At 45.1% G+C, this 16,141-nt stretch overlaps 1 protein-coding gene across 1 annotated transcript in view; it reads right to left on the bottom strand.

Moving 5' to 3' along the window:
• Window positions 1-10,922: 10,922 nt before the first annotated feature.
• RBM20 (RNA binding motif protein 20) overlaps window positions 10,923-16,141 on the bottom strand; it is a 102,134-nt gene continuing 96,915 nt past the window's right edge. Inside the window, exons 12-14 of the mRNA XM_086466945.1 lie at window positions 15,545-15,664; window positions 14,651-14,772; window positions 10,923-11,033 (exon numbers count right to left, since the gene is read on the bottom strand). Coding sequence (XP_086323071.1) covers window positions 10,923-11,033; window positions 14,651-14,772; window positions 15,545-15,664 — 353 coding nt within the window. The remainder of the gene's footprint in view (window positions 11,034-14,650; window positions 14,773-15,544; window positions 15,665-16,141) is intronic.

The following is a 16,141-nucleotide window of genomic DNA, read 5'->3' on the forward strand; positions in this document are numbered from 1 at the left end:
AGCCAGCCAAAGAGCGTTAACATCTTAGAAATGTGTTTCAGATCTCCTGGCAGGTGTCTGCACATATATCGAGGCTCCTTGGCAGGCTTGGACCACCTCGTCTGGAGGGAGTCGGTCAGTGCTGCCGCACCTTCACTGTAGCCAGGGCTTGGCGAGTAGGAGAGTAGCAGCCTGGCTGCAGTGCTGATATAAGCAAAACCGCCTCTGGCCCTCACCAGTTCCTGCACAGCGTGTTCTGGGGTATCAAGGTTGAACTGTCTTTAGAGATGTCCCCTGTCAAGGAAGGTCCCTGTAGTCTTCCCCCGTGCATACAGCCAGCAGGCTGGAGGGAGAGGGCCGGAGATGGGGGCTGCAGTGGCGATGCTCGGCCCAGGGGCACCCCACGCCACACCTTGCTCTCCAGGCCCTCCAGGTCACTGTGGACTTGGCCACACTGTGCCGTGGCAAGCTAGACTGCAGCCTCAGGCACAGCAGATCCCACAACAGCCCCTCGGCGGTGTGCACAGGGCTCCAGGGGGGAAGGAGCAGGGCTTGGGGACGGCGGGTGCTGCCTCCTGAGCGCTGCCCGGGCTGGGCTGACCCTCCGGGTGGACCGAGGGCTTCCCTCATCTCTGCACCCCGCAAGGAGCTGGCCTGGCACAGGAGAAGGCAAGGTGTGTCCGTGGAGGCATGAGCCATGGAGTCAGCACTTTGGGGCCCAGTTCCCACCTCTGACGCCGACTTACTGCATGACCTAAGGCGAGTCACTTAGCTGCTTTCCTGCGTTTCCTGACTCTGCTAAACGCAGGGGATAATAAGTAACTTTATGTGAGTGCTACAAAGCTTTGAAATCTTTAGATGAAAAGGTGCTGTATAATTGCAAAGCATTTTTAATAATGCTAATCATTCGCTTTGCTCCGCATTGCCCGTGAGTCTCAGGCTGGAGCGCTGCAGCAGCCACCAGCATGCAGTCAGCGAGCATCAGTCTTTGCTGAAGTGGAGGATTTTCCTGAGTTCGTTTCCATTTTGACCTCATGCTGGTCCAAACAGGAATCTGAGCTCAGCCCAGGGCCTGACAAAAAGCCACAAGCTCAGAACAGCGCCTGGCCCTTGCAGGCAGGAGCTTTCTGGAAAGCAGGGGTATTTGGGGGAAGGGATTTAAACAGCTGTGTTGACAACACAGACAATAGGGAGCTGATTCAAGCTGAGGGGGGCTACGTGAAAGGCGGCACGAAGCTGAAATTAAAGCAACAGTGAAGAACAAGAGGGAAGAAAGGAAGATCACTTGGGCTGAAATGCTCCTGGTTTGGAAGCAGCCGCAGCCGGGTGTCCCAGGAGGTGCCTGGCTGGCCCCAGCCTCCTCTGCATCCCATAGACGGCTTTATACTTTTAAATGCACTCTGCCAGGGGTGCAAGGGAATTCTGGGGCAGAGAGCTTGAATGTGAACATTGATCTGGGGGACTGCAAAGGCTGTGCTTTGGCGGAGCACTGCAGCTAGAAGGAGACGAGGTTATCTTCTTCAGTTAGGCCTGCAGAGCTGATGTTTAACCACAATGTTATTTTTATTTGACTCACTAACACGACAGTAGCTAGTGATGCCTGCAGCTCGCTGCAGTCCAATGCCTCCCTCTTCCAAACAGAGGAGACTCTGTGCACTGCTGGCATCTCCTGTGATTTTATCACAACTTTTATGCTTTGGGGAATATATCCTAAAATCCGAGCTCCTTGAAAAAAGGGAATTGTATTTTTCATTTATAAACAAAGTATGTCCCTAGCCCTCAAAGTTGTGGATGAAAGATTTGAAAACATGAAACTAGCGCAACCTAAATGCTCAAAAAACTGGGAGGTGAATAAAGAGATCCCAGAGTTTGTGGGCTAATAATAATAAAAAATTTAGGAAAAGAAATAGTTGGCAAACAACTTCTTGGGAAACAGGGCAGGGCTTTGGCTGACTCCTGGATTTTGGGGACTTGGGGTTGCCAGTATGCCTTTGAACTTTGCAGCCATTCATAAATCCTTACATAACAACAGCAGCTGCAATGCACTGGAGCTCCAGAAATGCTGACATGAGGAAAGCAGTGGGAAAAGATTATTTTAGCAACTTATGACAACTCACCTTGAAGCATTAATCTTTAAAGATGGAAGATGTGGAGCCTCAACAACACATAGCTCCTTAGAAAGTAGCATCTTTTTGCTCCAGGAACTCATTTGGCACTGTAGTAAACCTCTTGTAGGTAAAGAGGAATTCAAAGGCTCCACAAGATCACAGAAGGGCATTGAAAGAGGTTGAATATGTGTCTTGGTCCCTTGCATTTCAGGAAAATGATTCTTCTTCGTTTCAGTGGGTGGTCTTTGCTTAAAGCCTCCAGGACCAAATAAGAGCAGATGTGAGCTTCAAAAGCCTCATAAGCACTGCTCTGCTTTGTACCATCTGCATCTTCAGGCATGTTCACGCAATGCCAAGCAATCAAGATACCACAGCAGTGCTAGTTATCGTGTATCAGCTGACCCACACGAACTCCTGGTGCACACACCTCCCCTGCTCCCTCAGAGTTAACATCCACTCGCTTAGACCACCTGCATGGTGGTTTAAGCAAACATAATTTACTTCCCACTTTGTTTGTCTGGCAAGAAATAATTAATGAAAGTGAGTTCATGCTGTTCCTTGCCATGGTGGGAACATATCCTGAGTGCAGAGAGATGGAGCAGGGGGATTCCTAGGGGGAATGTACCCAAACTGTATTTCTTTCGCTTCAGGTTTTTTTCTCATTTCACTGGGCCGGCAGACCCCAGTGCTTTCTCACACTGCTAGGCACTGCTTGCATCTGATGCTGTTTTAAACAGGTACTTAACTTACGTTACGGCTCAAGTAGCCCTAGATTCAACCAGGCTCTCACCGCTGTTTTGGGATCAGACCCGACGGAGGGAGTTTGGAAGAGACATGCCGCTGGCTGAACAGCAGCAGCTCGTGAATCAGCATCTGCCTCTGCAGGAGAAGAAAAGCAGAGGAGCAGGTAACGCACAGCCTACGAACGTGGGGTCACAGGGACGTCAGCGTGCTGGTGAAATACCCATGAACACAGCCCCACCAATTTATTTCAGACCTCTCGGGTCCATTTCATACACAGCCTGGCATCAGCCACACAAGGCACTGCCAGGTCTCTGTGTGCCCCTGCGGCAGCTGGGCTTTTCTGTGCCTGGCACAGGAGGGGAACGTCCAATGGCAAATCCTTACCTTACCTCACTAAAACACGTCTTGTCCCCCACCCTCACACCCAACCAGGATAATTTGTGAGAGAAAAGGAAGGAGAAGGCTTCTGGGATCATTTAGAGCATTCTGGCTGCCTTGCTGATGATCTCTTGGCAGACTACCTAGCATATCCTGCCTAACTGAGTTAATCTTTCCCAATTGCAATCAGATGGACATGGGCACTGGAACAGCCCAGCTGGAGAGGTGCTGATCCCCATTAGCATCAGGACAGACCTGGGCTGCCCTTCCTGTTGGTCTCAGGGTACTTTGTTTTTACTTGGCCAGATCTGCTATGAGCACGCCTGTTCATGGCCTGCCTTGTTTCCAAAGACCCTGCACTTTGTGACAAGAGCACCTCGGGGAGCACGGATACCAATCCCTGGGTATGTCTCAGTGCAGCCAGTGGCTCAGCCAGCTCGCCACCACAGCTCACGCCTACAGATGGAGTGTTATGGGAAGTAATAGAGAACGGGGTAAATAAGGAGGTTAGAAACTCAACTTGGGCGCGCACCAAAACAGTATTACTTGTGATTGTAATGTTGGCGGAGTACATCCGATTGCCAGCTGCTAATGCCAAAGTCCGTGCAAGGCAGAGCAAGTCTCGCTCATGCACACACATGCACGCACGCACGCTGCCCTCCAACATGTCCTCCTCCCATGTCTTGGGAGCTGGGACCTCTACAAAGCGCTAACAGCGCTGCTGTGAAACTGGTTTTAACATCTCGGCAGTGATACAAACAGGCAGATTTCTCCCTAGTTCCCCACCACAGGTGTGCAAAACATCGTGTGGCTACGCCCCCTGAGCTCAAGGTGAAAGTTTGCTGCCAAGAACACGTTGCTCTGCCAAAGATAAACTAGCTGCAATGCAAACACAGCCCAGCCAGAGAAGAAAGCCACAAACAAAACAGGCTTCCTGTGTCCTCTAAAGACATCAAGATGGTGTTTAAGGAAGGTGGAACTATATGCATATCGTCAAACAAGGCTCAGGAATAAGGGGAGGACAGCTTATAAACAGGAACCTTCGTTTCTAAGGCACTAGGAAGAAATCAGGCTGGAAAAGCTGCCTCCTGACCCAGGGCTGTGCTGCTAGTACTTACCGTCTTACCTTGAGGAATATTGGCTGAGACTCTGCCTGGCAATTATTTAAATGTTTAATAGGCTGGATTCAGCCTGCCCTACGCAGCTTTCTAGCTCACAAAATGCTTTTGGACATGCCCACTCATTCAGATCTGACGCAGTTAATTAAAAATTGACGTGTGCTCGTATTTTAGTTTAAATGAAGCTACTTCAGGTAGCTGAAAGCTGCTCCCGACAGATGGCCCTTTAACCAGTATAAGCCTGTTGTGAACTGGGAGAGCTCACTAGATTTAAGCACCTTGTGTATCTGATTAGATAGCTCACCCTGCAGTAGGCTGAGCCCTAAGAAAACCATCTTCATGGTGTGGAAGATGGAACCTGGTGGCCCCACCACTCCCATGCCCGCTCCCAAGCTGCCAGGATGCTCAGCAGGGCCCTCCTGAGCCTCACGTTGGCAGTAAAAAGGGACAGCCAGGAAGGAAGAGATGGAAACGACTTCTGCTTCTTTCACTTCAGCATCTGGGGAGTTGTGTTTCCATGGTGCTGTGAATATATTAGGTCAGTACGAGGCAGTGTGTTTCATAAAGATTGGGGCCAGATTACCAACACACCATAGCTCCGCTGAAGGCAAGCAAAGGGGAGGTGTGACACGACAGGGGAGGTGGAGAGGATTCCTGGCCACCAGGTCAGTAAGGCCCGCTCAGGCCCTGCAATGAGAAGGCTGATCCTTATGGATATTTCTTCTGTGCAAGGGAAAAGGAGATTTTTTTTTGTTTCACCACTGCATTACCCAGCTCCACTAACACATTGTAGGGAGAATCCCTGGTCTTTATCCAGCCCCCCTCTTCTCCACAACGGAGGGAAATTTTCCTCCACGAATACATACCGCATACTCCCATGGCTTCATGTTGCACCAGGCAAGCCAAGCACACGAGGAGTGCTCAACATACTGATATAGATAAGTGGAACATACTGATACAGATAAGTGGAAACAGGCAGAGTTGGATGTAGAAAAGTAAGCAAAGGCAAACCTGTTCTCTCGGGCTGCCCTCGCTGCCACCTGCACAAACACGGCGGAGTCCCAGGCTGCACCCGCGCCGAAAAGCAGGCGGCGGGAGGCTGCTTCGTGCGATGCCGGCGTGCGCTGCAGCAAGCTGCCGATCAGCCCGGCCGCGCTTGCATCAGGGCAGCGTGTCCACCGGCTGAGCCCCACAGCGGCCTCATCCAGAGCAGGCAGCACCGTCCCCACGCACCCCTGCCCTCCCTCCCGGTCAGCTTTCCAGGGAGGGCTTCTGTTTTCAAACAGCCTTGACCTGGGTTGCTCCCGGGTCAGGCAGGACGGCTGGGTTACAGGCTGGCTGTCCAAGTGAGGTCCATCACAGCCTTGTGTCAAAAGGCCAAGCTGGTGTGCACTTGTGAATTCTTTCACACCTGAGTTCCCTTTTCCACCAAGAAAATGAAGTGTGACTAAATCTGGACTGGAAACTCATTACAGTTTGAACACCATAATTGGTGTTTTTTTTGTTATGGATATATGATGCCAAGTTAACACTTAAAAAATTGATTTGCCTGACTTCTAGAGCGAGACAGATTCATAGCTGTGATAAGATGGTATCAAAATCACACGTATGAAGGTTTCAGTACATCTAGGACAGAAGAACTGAAACCATTTGTGCTTAAAATACATCATATGTGCACCTCAGCTGCAAAACAGTTACTTAAAAGACACTAAAGCACTGATTTAATGAACTGAGGAGTCAGAAACACCCAAGTGCCAGTCTTTTTGCCTGTGACCCATTTCCTCAGCCATTCAGTGGGACAGACAGACCCATTTCCCTCCCTCAGCAGGTGGTGAGAGGCATAGCTTGTGCCACGAGGTGCCCTGCCCTGCCTTGCACATGAACTGCACGTTGCCTTGTCTCAGTTTTCCTCCTAGTGTTTTCCGCTGAGTGAATTCATCAAAGCTGGAGGTGAAGTTTCCCCTTGGCTTTTGTCCTCATTGCATTCTTTACATATTTAGTAAAAGCATGTCTTTACGTCACCCTGACTGAGGTTGAGTATTTCCTCCCAGGAGCTCCGGTTGCTGGTGACGGAGGTGAGCCAGAAGGCTGGGGAGTGGGAAAAGTCCCTGTGCTGCTGGGAGGGCACTGGGGAGGATAGTCTGCTGAAAAGAAGAAAAATCAGCAAAGGCAGAGGGAGAGCCCAAGGGAAACGGGGTAAACAGACAAACAGGGGGACTTAGGCTGAGATGAGGTGGAGAAGGTGCCTGGCTGGGGATGATTTTATATGGTGCTTTCAGAAGGATGAGACAGAGAAAAGCCAGTGGGGACAGATAGCTTGCCCAGTTCATTCAGAAATAAAGAGAAAAAAGGAACTGAGGACATATCTAGAGGGATAATAACAATTAATAATAATTACAGAGTGAACTGCGGAGCTGTGTTCACTTCAACTTCAGCACCAGACGGTGGCAATCACTCACAATTGTACAGCAGGAGCTACCTGGTAAGAATCACAACTTCTAGAAATAATAATGAAAAGCAAACATTTTGGCCTCCTGCTTCCTTTTTACCCCCCAAACTATCTTTTATTCATTTTGATTTTTAATAGATCCCCTGGGAAGCTAGAAGCATGTTGTTGCTGGGACAATTGCCCACCAATGTATATGCTTTGTAATTCTCTTTATTAAAATCTTTCTTTTTAAGAAACACAAATTGAAACACTTTGCAATCAGTTACACAGATCTGTTAATACTGGTGACAGTTCCTACATAATTAAACAAGTACTAACAAATTCCAACTGTTTACAAGCCAAAACTTAAATTAACAAGATTATATAAGCTCAATAAATAGTACATCTGGTCCAGTTCAAGTATAATTCAACAAATCACAGCCTTAATCCTTAGAGAATAGAAAAACCCTGAATATAACCAGCCTAACACTAATTTAGTGTTAAAGCCAATATGAAACTAGACTAGACTACAAAAGTCTACTCTTATGGGGCAAATGTTTAATTCTTTTATTTTTTACTTCAAAGAAAGTAACTTGCAGATTGACATTAAAGACTATTTGAGATCAAGACAGATTTCACAAAGATGAAAAACATAGTCGCTATTAAAAAAGTGCAATCTTTGGTTGAGATGTGTTGAAATGGTTTGTATATATTAAGGAAGCTCCTTTTTAAATATCAGTATTTGTTTGGCTAGACCTGAGCCTGCTTTGTGCTATATATATATATGTATATATATGTATTAATAAACAGCGTGGATTATAGTGATGATGAATTACACCAACTAAAAAAAAGTCAAGACTTTAAATCTAATAAACCAAAAGAAACAACACTTTTTTACACAAGCTGAGAAAGGTAAGCAGCTGCCTACAGTGGCCTTCTTCCTCAGCAGGATAGGTAGTAGAGAGACGTTGAGGAGTCGAGTGCCTGTCAGCATTGCATGACGGCCTGTTGGAGAGGGAAGGAGATTATCTCCGAGTTCCCAAAGTGCATCAGGCTGAAACCTGATCATAGGGATCATTAGGAGCTAGTTGAGATTTAGGATTGCTTTTAACTGCTTTCAAACGTTGAGGTTTAGGGGGAGAAAGGACCTTCTCAGAAGGGGAATTGCCCGTTTGGCCATACCCAGGATTTTGCAAATCGCTGTTGTGTCAGGACAGAGCCCAAAGGGACGGGGCATCCAAACCACCTCTACAAATGTCCGGGTCTGATCCCATCTGCGGGGCTGGGCACTGCGCCTGCATCACCCACCTGAGTCATCTGCCTCCAGAAGAGGAAACTCCACAGGGCAGAGCTGCCATCTGAAGCCTCCTCCTTCCTCAATGGCAAGCGAGGGCCTGTACCCGTGACCCAAACTAGGTATCTGGAGCCAGGACAGGTCCTGGTCAGCCTCGGTCAAGACTCCAGGTTTTGGAGCCCTGGATGGAGACTGAAACTTCTGCCATCAGGGACTGAAGGATACCAAGGCCCACTCTCTCAAGGGGAGATTTTGCGTGTCTAATGCAGCTGGCCAGGAAAAAAAAAAAAAAAAAAGTTTAAATAGGCAAGCTGTGAATAATGGGAGTGAACCTGGTTCAGAATCAGAGGAGGGGGAAAAGTAGTTTGAATCACCTCCCGTAAATCCAAAAATAAGCCCCTGGGTGAACACTCATTTTAATTATTCTTCTGCTGCCAGTTAAAATCTCATGGTTACCTACTGCTTTCCCTGCTTGCCTGTATCCACCTGTTGTCTGTTTTCAGAAAGTCTGATTTAAAGCTCTTTGGCCTGGGAAAGTCTTTGTTGTGGATTTGTGCTGTGCCTGTAATAAAGGCAGTGGACCTGTAGCTTCTACTGCAATACAAATAAAGAATAATAACAGTGATACTTTTCTCATTTGAGGTTACCTGGGGATAAAGTTGCTGGAGGCATATGACTTTGATATGGAGTCAGCTATGTCTCACATCCAATTAAGCTTAACCACATGGTCTAACAAGCTCCCATTAGGCCAGTGAGAGCCCCAGTTTGATAGCAGGGTTAGCTTCAAAGATCTGATGCTTGCATTTGTAGTGATTTCCTTCCCTTATGCTCACATTGTGCTGAAGGGCATGAAGGGAACTTCATATTCAGATGATACATGACCAGCTTGAGAACTGTGCTTTAGAAGACAGTTGCACAATCTTTACTGCCATTTTCGTAATCTCACAGCTTGCAATACAAGCTCTTGCCCTAATAGCCCTGTGCTCAAATTTCACTGCAATGTGAAAAACAGTCAAGGAAAAACCCAACCCTTGAAGGAAAAATACCTGGTTTGCAATATTATTTTTTTTTAATCGGGAAAAACAACAAGAAAAAAAAAGCTGTTTTAAATGACAGATGGACCCAAGTCTTAACATACTTCAAGTCTGGACAAAGGAGGATTTAGGCTGTAATGTTTTTCATTTCCCCTTGTCTTTTGGATAGGCCATGTCTGAATCCGGGATGCAAAGAATCCCTCGACTTGTGAGAAGCAGGAATTCCAAATATGAAATCTGAACCCATCTCTGGCAAAAACGAGTGGAAAGCCCAGGCCATGAAATGGAACACACTGCCTGGCTACAGGGTACTTCAGAGAACGAGCATGGCTGCTGGCACAAGACATAATGGAACGAATACTTTGGTGGAAGCAGTTTGGCAATGTAGCCACTTTGCAGTATTTTTGCGACATCCATGTCATTCTTACGGATGGCTAGAACCTTCTGGGAAACTATTTCCTCTGCACAACATCTAAACAGGACATCCAGCACCAGCAATTTTTGCAGAACATACTGTGATGAATATTGGAATCAGGCAAAGAATGGAAATAGGTCTGCAAATCCCCATCTGTCTAAATTGCGTGGGGCGTTTTATAAAAGCATAACTCCGGGATCAATTCTGGCAATGGTTTGCATACGTATTCACTTTACTACACAAAGCCCTATTGAAATGAACCAGAAACTTGTACAGTGCATTTCAAAGTGACTTTGCAAAATACTAAGCAACAACTGTGCAGAAACAATAGCTCATAATAATGCCAGAGCTGCTGGTGCATCCTGTGTTCTCAGCGCGGCACTCTGCGAGCCATCAGTTGTTGTATTCGCCTTAAAAAATTCAGGGAAATAAAATACAAAAACAATATTAAAAGTCTGGCATCTTTCCATGAAAACCAGGAAAATTCAACATTGCCAAGCTGAGGAAAAAGCAAGCTTGGGAGAAAACAAAAAGACCCCAAAAGCAAGGATCTTGAATAAAATGTCTAAAAGAGACATGGTCCGAACATGTGGCACTTTAAAAAGCCTCTCGTGAGAGTTTCAAGTCTGTAAGACTCAAAGTTGGCACCCTTTAGAATGATCAAAAAGACGTTTCAAACACAGCGGTACCTGGAGAGCATCCTGGCCACACCATGGAAAACGCTGGAAACCAGAGCAGGTTAGCTCTCAGCACGGGCATTCGAACTGCTCTCGCTGGGCCGGGCGCAGGCTGTAAGGTCCCTGGGACAGACTGTGGCTCCCTCTGCATTCGTATGACACAGTCAGTGGACAGTCAGTGCTTTACAACACAAACATTTTATCATCTCACCAAGCTCTAAGACACATGGAGGTGGATGCTGATGGGGTTTATATTATACCATCTACTGACTAGATTTCGCACAATGGCTTTAGATGTCCTATGCAAATCCTACTTCTCACTGGGGCAATGAGTGAAATGGCTGAAGATATTTTAAGCAACATTAAAGCCTATTTATAGTCACATCTTTCCTTCCAGCGTCCACTGGAGGATGCTGAATGCTTCTAAATACTCTGCCTGACCTGATGTGTCACATCAGAATTAAAACTTTAAGAATCCCTGAGAATTCTGATTTAATCTAGGAAACCACTCCCAGCACACAGAGTGTGAGAAAGAATTGCTCCACTTCTTACAGATATGCCAGCATTGCTTCACCGTGGGAAACAGTTTCAGGCATTTTGGTTTTTAATGGCACTCTGGGCATAGATGCATGGAACATGCTCTTTATTTCCCCTCCTCTGTACAGTGCAAATTGACAGTTATATCATAGAAATTAAAAAAATAAAGTATCAGCATTCACTCATTATAGCTCTTCCAGTTCATCCGCATCATAGTTTTTTCTTTGCAAAGTGAGGAACAATGCCAGTGTCGTCCTGAGGCAGATGGCTGCCTTCTTCTTTCATTTTCAGGCTCTCTTCTGCAAGCTGGGATAGATACTTCTGCAATCACATCAAAAGCAAAGCATCGTTACCAAAACTGAAAATATTCAACATGGGATGCTTTATGCCTTTTCAGAGCTCTCACACTCTCTCCCAGCACCTCAAAAGGGAAGAAAGCACACAGAAACCCCATTTTGGTGAAAATTCAAGCCAGGAAATACAGCTGTGTCGGGCAAACTACCTGAATACATGGACAGAATACTCAGAAGTTCAGTGATTTACTCTGTGCCACGAGGGGAACTGGTGGCAGAACCAGGAGGACCATGACTCCCCATCAGTCTGTACAACTAGACCTCACCTCTTCTTGCAAACTCTCTACTCCCACATGCTGTAGGGCCGGAAGCAACTCCACTGAGCTGGCTGAATTAAGCTAGCATAAAACTGGTGTGTCAGAAAACAGATGCAGTTTTTGAGCTACAATTGAAAGTGTATCTATTACATTTTCAGCACGTCCAGTTCAGAGGTATACCTTTCGGACAAGAACATTTGTTTTAAGGGAATAATCAAACTCAGTAATAATTAACACAATTCACCACTCTGGCTAGAGTATTTACATATATTGTGTTTCTCTAAGATAAAGCTGTTCAGTGCTTTAAGTACTCAGTGTGATTTACAAATACATGGCCAGTGAGGTTTTCGGCCTTTTGGCAGCGCTCGTAGTTCGCAGACCTGCATTCAAAACGGACCATGAACTGGTTTGGGTCTGAAAATGGTGCTCAAAATATCCAGTCAAGGTCAACAGACCTAGAAATGGATGGAAAGAAGCTTCTTCAGCAGCAGCTAGTGTAAAGGGACACATGGGAAATTCCCACATCATAATGTAGAGATGTGTAATGACTTATATATATATCCCATATATATATATGTATATACATGTATATATGTATAATGGCGTATACATATACCACATGCAAGAATAACTGATGTGCACATTATTAGGATCACAAAACTCTCTTTTCCAGCTAATTTTTCATTCTGATTTGTTTTGAAGAGACCGTCTCACATCACTGCAAAATTTTATCTACTTCCCCCAGAGTACGGTTTACTCTTTGGCATCCGTGGGGAAGAGGTGAAATGAGAAATGGGCGTGAAAAACTTCAGGGCTGTGTTAGGGCTGCCAGGTTGTCTCACGTAAAGACAAGTTTTGGATGTAAGAGGTACATCTGAAAGGCACTCAGTAATGGTACTGAGTGGGCAGTGACCCATGACAAAATGACAACGCCACCCTTGTTACTCTGAATATAGAGATTTGGCTGTGGGGTTGCACAACTCTCAGTCTTGATCTCTGGGTACAAAATTCCATGTGGCAGAAAGCCAGAGTAAACGTTACAGTAGTATACAGGGATATAGGGTCCATAAAGGCTGGGAGAAGTGATCTATACACCATGAACTGTAATTACTCACTAATGCTTGCCCATGCATTTTGGGGTTTTAATGGTTACTCACCAAAATAAGACTGAGGTTTATCCACCACCTTTAGCTGACATATTGTCAGCTACCATGCGTACCACAAACACCAGATTTGAAGTTCACAGACCAGACATTCAGATTAATTTAAAGCAAAATGACAGTCAAGGAAAAAAAATTTTTTCATTTAAATACAAGTTTTGATGAATACTGCAAAATATCCCTGGAAAACAGGATAAAATGCTGCACTGAGTTGCCAAGGTAGCTTACACCAGATGAATCCGACACCTTTTTGTGGTAGTGATGGGAGGGATGGCCAAATGATGGATTTTTTGGACATGGAAAGTGCAGTGGATCTGTAAATATAAATACCACCTGGGGAAATAATTTATTAAGCTGAAGAGAGTGGAAAATTACAAAAAGCCTGCAAGGCTGACAGAGAAACAGTTGATTTTTTTTCAGTGATTGCTGTTCTTCAAGGAGCATCATACTTAGATGAAGTTGACTATTTTACTTCAAGACAAAATCATCATCATCTAAGCAAGGCTTTTGGAAGAAAACTGGTAAGCAAACTGTCTAGTTTTTGCATTCCAATCCAAACACTGAACATATATTTTGGATGTGGCTCCAAGGAGATCACATGAAAGACAGGTAGCAAATCGACTATAAAAGACTCACAGCCATGAGAGCATTTGTGACAGTGTCATTGTCACTGGACAATGGTATTTGTCAGGTCGGCAAGACAACAGAAAGACAATCTGCAGCAGCAGTCCCATAGCTCAGACTCTGAGTAAAAGTCAGAGTCTGTAGTTCCCGTGTTGGTGGATACACTCATTAAACTGCATCCTCATAGAAGACTGACATTTTTTGCAGAGTGCATAAATAAACATTACTGCAATTAAAAGGGTTCTAGTAATACAGATCAATCATTTAAAATTTGCTGAGTTTCCACTTGAGTCGGCAAAAGTTGGATGAGACATTGACTTCCTCCATTTAGTAAGATAAGAAGCACAGCTCCACAGAACAGTCTGTTTTCATTACCATATTTGACAGATTTAATTTTAACAGCTTTTGTGGTCTTTGTTCTTTTATCTCAAGTCAGTGTTAGATATCTATCTACCACAGCGGTCATGGAGAGTGTCTTAACGGGGAGAAACTTTTTTTTTTTCACCTTGACTCTGTTTTAGTTGGACCTTTTTTTCTATGCCTTTAACAACATAACCTAGAAACTGAAAAAAATCCCTCTTCTTCGCAGGGGACCAGTTGCCACAGGCAGTGGCTGGAGTCACAATCTTTGCTTTAGCACGAGTTTCTTTGGGACAGACTTGCATGGGATACGCAGTCTGCACTGAGTGGTGCCACCTCTGGTGAATCCCTCCGGATTTTTTTGTACGAAGCCAGAAAAGGCATGCAAACTGGGCACCTGTTTTTCAAGCTTACACTTGGAGGCTCCATTATTAGCAAGCATCACAGCTCTGCAGCACAGACCTTGAAAGCCAGAGGCCTTTGTATGATTACAGCTACGTAACTTCAGTAAAGTCAAGAAAATTCTCCCACAGAAATTATTTGACTCTGAGTGTCACTAGAAAAGCCAATGCCTACTAGCCGGCTAGTATATGGTATGTTCTTATGGAACCCATACAAGTAATCACATGCTTCTGCATACCCCTATAGAAATTATTCAGTAGTGGTGTTCTGCGTGGCTGAACCGCCGCGCTGTTCTGTAGCACAGGGAGGTGATTTCAGCAGGTCACAGGAAACGCCTCGGAGAGCCTGGGCGTCACCAAGTACTGCGTGCTCAAACACGCTGCAGAAATTCACGCTGATGCAAAAATAAGTCTGGCAACGTTACTGAACAAGTGGCACGTTTAACACTCCTGAAATTAAGAAATAAGAAGGGCTGCTGCTGGGCTTACTCCCAGTGATAGAAACGTCTGGGACCCTCAAGAACAGAGAATGCGGGTGAGAAGATCAAATTATCCCCTGGCCCCATTTTATTTATGATCCAGGATTTTATTTCAAGGATCTGGGAGTTAGAAATTAGTGTGCTAACATTTGGAACTACTGAAAAGTTTTGCTTATCTAAATTTCTCTTCATCTGAATTCTGTCCACAGAATAAAAATAATAATATTTTTTTTGTAGCATCATCTGTCTTACGCACAATCCCCGCCATGAGCTAGCTGTTAGCTAGCTTCAAGTGTATTTTTACCTGAAGATTTTTGTAGTGAACAGTACTTCTGCAGTGACTTGTCTTTGCTGTCTCTTCATTTGTGTAGAAGAGTCCACAGAGCTTGCAGTAAAACCCCGTTCTAGGCACCACAAATTCCACACCTATTCAGAAATTCTGAATTACATTAAAATGTCAGTTGAAACCCTTCCCCTCCACAATAAACTCGTTTTCAAAGAAAAAAGCTGTTTAGTTAAATGATACAGATATGAAGACTGAATCCTGGATTAATTTCTCTGATTTCCTTAATTTTGCAATACTGAACTGCGGTTTAAAATCCTGTGCATTGCAAACACACCTTCCACTTCTCTCTCACATATTATAGATATTTAAAAATGTACCTTCTCGTACATAACATTGACTGGAAGCTTCACTGTGTAACCTCCAGGGCTAGAATCGCAGTAGTACTTATTAGCAGTAAATTCATGCTTAAGTTACACAGATTGCTCTTTAGATTGTACTTCTTCCAGGTCACAGTCAGTATTTACACAGTAAACCCAATATTTTTGCTTATACTGAAAGTATAATCAATCCTTTTATGACAAAGACTTTTAAATTACTAAGTCTTTTTCATGTGTGTTTCCTGTATAGTCCAAGGGAACTAACTTCATCTCATCAGCAACACTAACAGCTATCTTTCGCCATTCATCGGAATGAAATTCGCAATGATCTATAATCAAAAGCCCATTTCTTTCAACAGCTACCCCTGTCATATACCCTGTTCCTTCACTCTCCTCACATCTGTTCAGAAAAATAAATATAGCAAGTAGCCTTAAAGTGACATCTTGTTGTAAGCTCTAGGTATTGCAGTGGGCGGCATCGCAGGCTGAGGCGGCCTGGGCGTCGGAGCGTACCCAGGGGAATGCTGGAACGTACCCAGGGGAATGCTGAGCTCGGTGAAGACGTCCTCTTGTTCCCAGCCTGGCGGAGAGTGCCTTCTTTTAGACTCTACCTCCGGGTATTCCAGAGATCTCATTTCCAGGTACCTAGAATTTGCTTAACAAATGAATAAATGTATTGAATGAAAACAGTTTATTAGTTGAAAGAGACATTTGTAAACTTCTTGGGAACACTTTCTGGGCGGATCTATAAATGAAGTAAAATCTGGAAAAAATGCTTTTCCATTCAAATCGAAGGCCTACTCAGTGCCACTCCAACAGCTGTACTACACTGTGCAGTCACCCCTATTTCTCCCAGTAGACCATTTTTCTATTTCTAATTTCACATTCATTATGTTTTTTCTTTTCATATTTTAATCTCTAAATAGATCTTTAACAGGACACATGCCTCTGGCACAAGCATGGTCAGACTGCAGCTCCATAACCACGTATGGTACCGAGCGATGGAGCTGGGCTATCACGGGGGCTGCTGAGAAAGGGGGTGCCAGCAGGACCTGCTGAGAGCAAATCCCCAGACTGCCTAAGGAGCTGCATGGGCAGAGCAAACCTTCCTCCTGTAGGACCCCTGCAGCAT

Source organism: Leptosomus discolor, chromosome 6 (assembly GCF_034619465.1).
Source record: "Leptosomus discolor isolate bLepDis1 chromosome 6, bLepDis1.hap2, whole genome shotgun sequence".
Taxonomy (NCBI): Eukaryota; Metazoa; Chordata; class Aves; order Leptosomiformes; family Leptosomidae; genus Leptosomus; species Leptosomus discolor.